The sequence below is a fragment of the Danio rerio genome, chromosome 3 (genome assembly GCF_052040795.2).
Source record: "Danio rerio strain M-AB ecotype USA chromosome 3, GRCz13ab, whole genome shotgun sequence".
NCBI classification, from domain to species: Eukaryota; Metazoa; Chordata; class Actinopteri; order Cypriniformes; family Danionidae; genus Danio; species Danio rerio.
Window position 1 is genome coordinate 1587501 of NC_141023.1, and position 6613 is coordinate 1594113.

Sequence of the window (6613 nt, forward strand, 5' to 3'; positions counted from 1 at the left end):
ATCTATTTGAGCTAGCCTAATATTTTTTAATTGACGGAAGAAAAAAAAAACACGATTGGACAAACAGTCTATGCCGATTCTTAAAAAGCATTGAGTCAATGTTTTCGTTTTGTAATCTTAATTTGTCATTTAAGTAAAAAGGTTTAGAGCAGGATTTATTTTATTATTTTTGTTAGTTTATTCAGTTTTTCTGTGCTGCTAAAAAACACTGCAGGTGCGTGACGCTGTTTGCATGTTAAAATAACCTAAATCAGTATTTTAAAATGCAATATTTAATGTGTCAGACAAAATAGGCACGTCAATTTTTTTTATTAAATAATATTTTGATATTAATCTGTTAACGGTTAATATCGCTTAAGGAATGGTTGTTGATTGGCAAAATGAATCGAAATCAGCATTCCTAGTTTGGCATAAATTGTATCTTATCTATTTGATCTATTATTTGACGGTCAGTTACCCTATCTACAAAAGAAACAAGAAGTGCTTCAACACAAGGTGCTGCAAACACCAAGATTATGCGCCAAGATTATGGCATGTAAAATGTTGTACTCTTTATTAAACATTTATTTTTGAAATGTTACTAAAATGGTTTATAGCTAACTGAAATGTTCAGTTCTTGATATAACATATGGATGTTATGTAATGTAAGTCAGTAATTGTAATGCAGCATCATAATGAACAAATATGCGCTAGTCATTGGCTTATATTAATAAGGAGTTCAAAAATGGTCACGTCCGTAACGCAAAATTGTAGTTGTTTAAAGCAAAGACCTGAGATGAGTTGGCGATCATAATTAGTATGGACATATTTTGGCTTTGTATACAAAGTTTCATTTTATTTGTTATAATATTTATTCCACAATATAAACTTTTTCATTAAACCGTTACGGACGTGACACGTGACCGAAGCTGCGTGATGTCTTAAATATGTAGCTCATAAATCAAAAGGGCAATAATGTTATGAAAAAGTAAGGGTAATTACTTATACTACAGACTCCAATCCTTCTGCAGAATGATTACTGTTAACATAAAGCATGGAAAAGGTGAGTCTTTAATACCTTTTTCTAAAGCACGAAATGTGGTTGGATTATAATGAAATTTACCATTGGCACAATCCTCATATTTCATGGATAAGCAAACCAATTTCCTTAAAAATTCAACAAGAGCACATCATTACAATAAAATATAGACCTTAATGAGCAAATTTAAATAGGTTTTGTTATTTTGGTCAAAAGTTTATTTTTTCATGATAAGGTTGACATTTTCATGGAATTGACCATATATATATATATATATATATATATATATACATATATATATATATATAATATATTTATTATTATATATATATTTATTATTTTTTTTAAATATTTATTTTCTGCCTTTATTAGATAGGACAGTATTTAGACAGGAAGCGAATTTGGGGAGAGAGTGAGAGAGAGTAGGGCAGGGAAATGTCCTCAAAGCCAGGATTCAAACTCAGAACGCCCTAATGTGCTACTGCACCATATGCCAACACAGTAACCACTAGGCTATTGCACAGACATATTTTTTTTGAAAGAATATTTGTTGTAAATACAAATTAGTTAAATTAAGATGTCGCTAACATTTGACACCATGTGGAAAATAACATACAATGTTGAAAATCACTAATTGTGCTGTTTACACACATGAAATAAGCTAAACCTTATTAAATACCCACGAGCCACTTGAGACTTTATATCACATTCTCATTATTTTTATTTTTGAACAGAAATATTTGCTTTCTATTAAAAATAAACGCATTTACAATCTGATATGTAATGGGGAAAATAGAAGAACGAGTTCATGTCGCTGCCCAGCTAGCAAAACTCATGTGGCTCAAATCCGGCCCTAATACTGAATGGAATGATGGCACTTGGGCGGTCCGCTCCTGTTTGCCAGATCTGGCCCACAATTAAGCCATAGCAATACCCCATATTAGCCAGAATTCAATCCAAAAACCCAGAACTGACCCTATTCTGGGCCACAGTTTGCTTTTATTCTGGCCCACACCAGACACTTACATCTGGACCACATACTGAATGGAATGATGGCACTTGGGCGGTCCGCTCCTGTTTGCCAGATCTGGGCCACAATTAAGCCAAAGCAATACCCCATATTAGCCAGAATTCAACCACATAAACCAGAACTGACCCTATCCTGGGCCACAGTTTGCTTTTATTCTGGCCCAGATCTGGCCTATTACTTCTAATAATGGATTAAACATTGGTAAACATCAGTGAATTTAATTATTTCATCACAGGTTGTGCTTCATTTAGCTGGTCATCTCCCAGACCAGGCTGGAAATGGCCGGAAACCAGCCTGGAAGTAGCCAAAACCCATCTAAAACCAACCTGGTCGACCTGCTAAAACCAGCTAACCAGCCTAGGCTGGTGTAAGCTGGATTTCTCAGCAGGGTTTGCATTGATTTAACATGAAAATCACTCGCGCTTGACGCTTCTTCTGCGTTTGGAATTGCAGCGCTTTAATAAATGGTCTTAGCAGAAGGTATCATGCATTAAACAGGCAAAGCAACGCATTATTATTAGTCAACATATTCAGATGACACCACATCTGTAATCTTTAACATGTTCATGAGTAACTGTAATTTAGTTACTCACTTTTTCTCAGTAACTGTATTGAATTAGTTACTTGTATTTTGTAATTAATTTACGTAACGCCGCTACATGTAACTAGTTACTCCCAACACTGTGGATGTGATTTCATGCATGCTTATGACAGCTCTTATTAAGTGTCATCCGGTCACTTATGACCTTTTAACTGCAAAGACAACTTGACGTAAACAAATGCATCACAGCTAGTCTTCATCTCTGTCAGCACAGCGTGATGTGTCTCTGTGTGTGTGTGTCAGACGGCTCTGATCTCCGAATGGTCCTGCTGGGTGTGACGGGCTCCGGGAGGAGTTCTGCTGGAAACACACTCCTGGGACGTTCTGCGTTCTGGACGGACACGTCCTCGGTGTCGGTCACCAGCCGGTGTCAGAGGGCAGGGGGTGTGGTTGAGGGGCGGAGCCTGCAGGTGATTGACACCCCGGGCTTTTTCCACACCTGCCTAAGCCCGGAGGAAGTGCGCGTTGAGTTGAGTCGCAGTGTGGATCTGCTGGCCCCGGGGCCGCATGTGTTTGTGCTGGTGCTGCGGCCCTGCAGGCTGACCCCGGAGCAGTGCGCGTCTCTGCACTGCACCCGCGCCACGTTCGGCCCGCACGCGCTCACACACACCATCGTCTTACTCACATGCGGAGACGCGCTCGGCTCCAAACCGGAGGAGGACTTCCTGAAGGAGAGCTCGGAGCTATGGGAGTTTGTGAGCGAGTGCGCCGGGGGATTCCACGTCTTCGACAACACTAAAGCTCACGAGGACAGGTCACAGGTAAGGTTATGACCACACTGGCAGATTTGCTTCATTTCGGATTGCTTTCATCATGATATACGGTATTATCCTGACGTTTAGCTAAGCTGCGGGAAAGGGTACATTATAGTGACCGATTCTGCCCTGTTTACTCTGGGGTCTGCTGAGTGTATGTGTGTGCGTTTTATTTTGGTGACTGCCGCTTTAAATTCTAATTGTGCTCTTCTCAGAAAAGAGGCGGAGCTACAAATGCCTGTGTGTCAGCATAGCGGCAGATTCTAAAACAAGACTAACGTCATATGCTAATATGTCACAGGTGTCGGAGCTGCTTCAGAAGGTGGATCGGCTGGTCGAGCGTAATAAAGGATCTCATTACACCGCAGACAGGCTCCTGCAAGCCCAGGCGGACATTCTGCAGATCCAGCAGAGGATTCTGGGAGAGGGGGCGGGGCCTGTGGCTGAAGGGCGGAGTCAGGATGCTGAGGAGGAGGAGTCTAGGAGGAGGGCGGAGCGTGTGTTCTGGTACGAGCTGCTGACGGCGGTGGGCCGCGGGGCGGTGGAGGCGTCAGGGGTGATGGAGAAGGGGAAGGGCAAAGGGAAGAAGGTGAAGGCGGTGCAGAGGGCGGCGGCCATCGCTGCCACACCGCTGTCAATCAACACCGCTGCTAAAGTTGTGGGCGGAGCCATGAGGGAAGGGGCCAAAATACTGGACAAACATAAGAAGACATTCCTGCGCTGACACACATACAGTACACACACACACACACACACACACACACACACATACAGCTGAAGACTAAATCATTCAGCCTCAAGTGACAATTGTATTCATTGTTTATTGTGTTTAATAAATCGTCTCTCCATTAAACAGAACCCTAGTGAAAAAACCAGCTTAAACCAGCCTAGGATGGTTGGCTGGTTTTAGCTGGTTGACCAGGCTGGTTTTAGAGGGGTTTTGGCCATTTCCAGGCTGCTTTCCAACCATTCCAGCCTGGTCTTAGCTGGTCAGGCTGGGAGATGACCAGCTAAAACCAGCTTGACCAGCCAAACCAGGCTGGGAGCCCAGCCAAAACAAGCTATATCCAGCTTAAACCAGGCTGGTCAAGCTGGTTTTAGCTGGATTAAGCTGGTCATTTTCCAGCCTGACCAGCTAAAACCAGGCTGGAAATGGCTTGAAAGCAGCCTGGAAATGGCCAAAACCCCTCTCAAACCAGCCTGGTCGACCAGCTAAAACCAGCCAACCAGCCTAGGCTGGTTTAAGCTGGATTTTTCAGCAGGGAAATTGGGGAATATTAAAAAGAATTCAAACTCCACATGAGGCTGAATCATGTTATCTTCAGTGTATATGTGCTTTAAGAGGACTAAACCGCTTTGTCCCTAACCAACCACTGCAAACCTGTGGCAAAAGCTGAATGTGGGAACACCGCTTTAAGTAGGACTTTAAGCATTCAGAATTACGAGGACACAAGGCATGTCCTCATAAACCACCTTAAAGTAACGCTTTCATCACACGCATATCATTACACAAGTCCTCATAAACCACATAAACAAGCACACACACACATTTTCCTCATCAGACGGCGTGCACTGTAATGAAATGTAACGTCCTGCAAGTACCAAATATCTGCGCTACAGCATGATAAAGTGTCTGTGAGGTCCTATGTGGGACCTGTTTGTGCAGAGCCTGCATGATTGCAGATTGGTGGGTGGGTCATCTCACCTGAGACCCATTATGTGGCGCCTATAAAGCATCCAACAGCAGACATGAGAGGAGAGTTTGATTAGCTGGATCTGCCTGCCTGGCGGTTTTGATTTATTTTAGTTTGTTTTGGATCATGAGCTCGGTTCACCACCACACACATGCTTTTCACTGCTGACTTCCGTTTATACTGACTGTCAGTGCTTTTTGATTGAAATACTTTTGTTAATAAACCATTTCTCTTCTCAGTTGACCCGGTCCATATTGTCTCTTTAATGTTGTGATTTTGAGCCGGTTGTAACAGTGTCAGTTTCATAAGTAAGCTGAACTGATCTCACAGATCGTCCCGGCCAATCACAGCCAACTTATATTTCCCATAGAAGATTATTACGCCTGTTTATTTATTCATTCATTCATTTTCCTTCAGCTTAGGCTGCTTTCACACCTGTGATTCGATTCAGTTGTTCTTTAGCAGAGATTACTATTGTTACAGTGTTGCTCTTTGCTCTTGGAGCGGTTCGCTTTCACACCGCAAAGTTTCTAATCGGTCCAGAAGAGCTGAAACAAGTCACGTGTGAGTAAACTCTCCTCACATTGGTCAGAGTGTCAGGGTTTATTTTGCAGCGTCCCGCTCAGCTTTCGGGGGAGGTGGTTTAGTGGTGTTTGACAGGGTGCGCGCGACGTGTCTGAAGAGCGAGGAGGGATGCGATGGGGAGGGGTGAGAAGGGTGCACGACAGATTTGAGGGCCGAGAGGGAGACGCGAGATTACCGGGAGATTATCACTCGTTTGCATCCGGGAGACTCTGTGCTTTGCGGGAGACTCCTGAAACTTCCGGGAGACTTGGGATGTCTGGAAAGACCTCCTGCCCTACTCATAATTCTCTTTTCATATAGCTGTATGCCTGTTACATATCCATAAAACACTGTGATTTAACCGCGCTCGGATCGCATCGCTTTCTAAATACAATCGATCTGCTCCAGAGTTCGTTTCAATCGAGCCGAGACCACCTCATTCAAACGATCTCGCAGCTATTGATTTGGCGCAGATCTGAGAGCGATTGGTGGATTCACATAGGCCAGGGGTGTCCAAACTCGGTCCTGGAGGGCCAGTGTCCTGCAGATTTTAGCTCCAACTTGCTCCAACACACCTGCAAGAACGTTTCTAGAAAGCCTAGTAAAAGCTTGATTGGCTAGCCCAGGTGTGTCTGATTGGGGTTGGAACTAAACTTTGCTGGACACCGGCCCTTTAGCACCGAGTGTGGACACCCCAGACATAGGCAAACGAACCGCGCTAACTGGGAAAGCGAGACAGGCTCCCAAACAAAAGTGTAGGTGTGAAAGCACCCTTAAGCAGGTCGCACACCAGAAGCACCACTCGGCGGCGCGCCGTGCAGCGCCACACAGCGCCATGCATTGTAGAATTCTAAACATAGGTTTCTATCGGGATACACCCACCGGTGCCGCAAGTTGCCGGCTGTCGGTGGCGCCCGGCCACGGCTCAGGACGCAGTTCATTTTTCAGCCA

The 6613-nt window shown here is 43.9% G+C and overlaps 1 protein-coding gene across 5 annotated transcripts in view; it reads left to right on the plus strand.

The window, feature by feature from the left end:
- Positions 1-5336, plus strand: part of LOC100332986 (GTPase IMAP family member 7-like) — a 10260-nt gene extending 4924 nt beyond the window's left edge. Inside the window, exons 2-4 of one of the 5 annotated variants that reach the window (XR_015480261.1) lie at positions 2893-3410; positions 3706-4383; positions 4531-5336. Coding sequence is in view for 1 of the 5 variants with exons in the window: in XM_087243812.1 (XP_087099938.1) it covers positions 2893-3410; positions 3706-4128 (941 nt within the window). In the remaining 4 variants the exon portion in view is untranslated. Of the gene's footprint in view, positions 1-2892; positions 3411-3705 lie in introns of all 5 variants that reach the window. The other 4 variants (XR_015480262.1, XR_015480264.1, XR_015480263.1 and 1 more) reach the window with 4 other exon arrangements.
- Positions 5337-6613: the final 1277 nt, after the last annotated feature.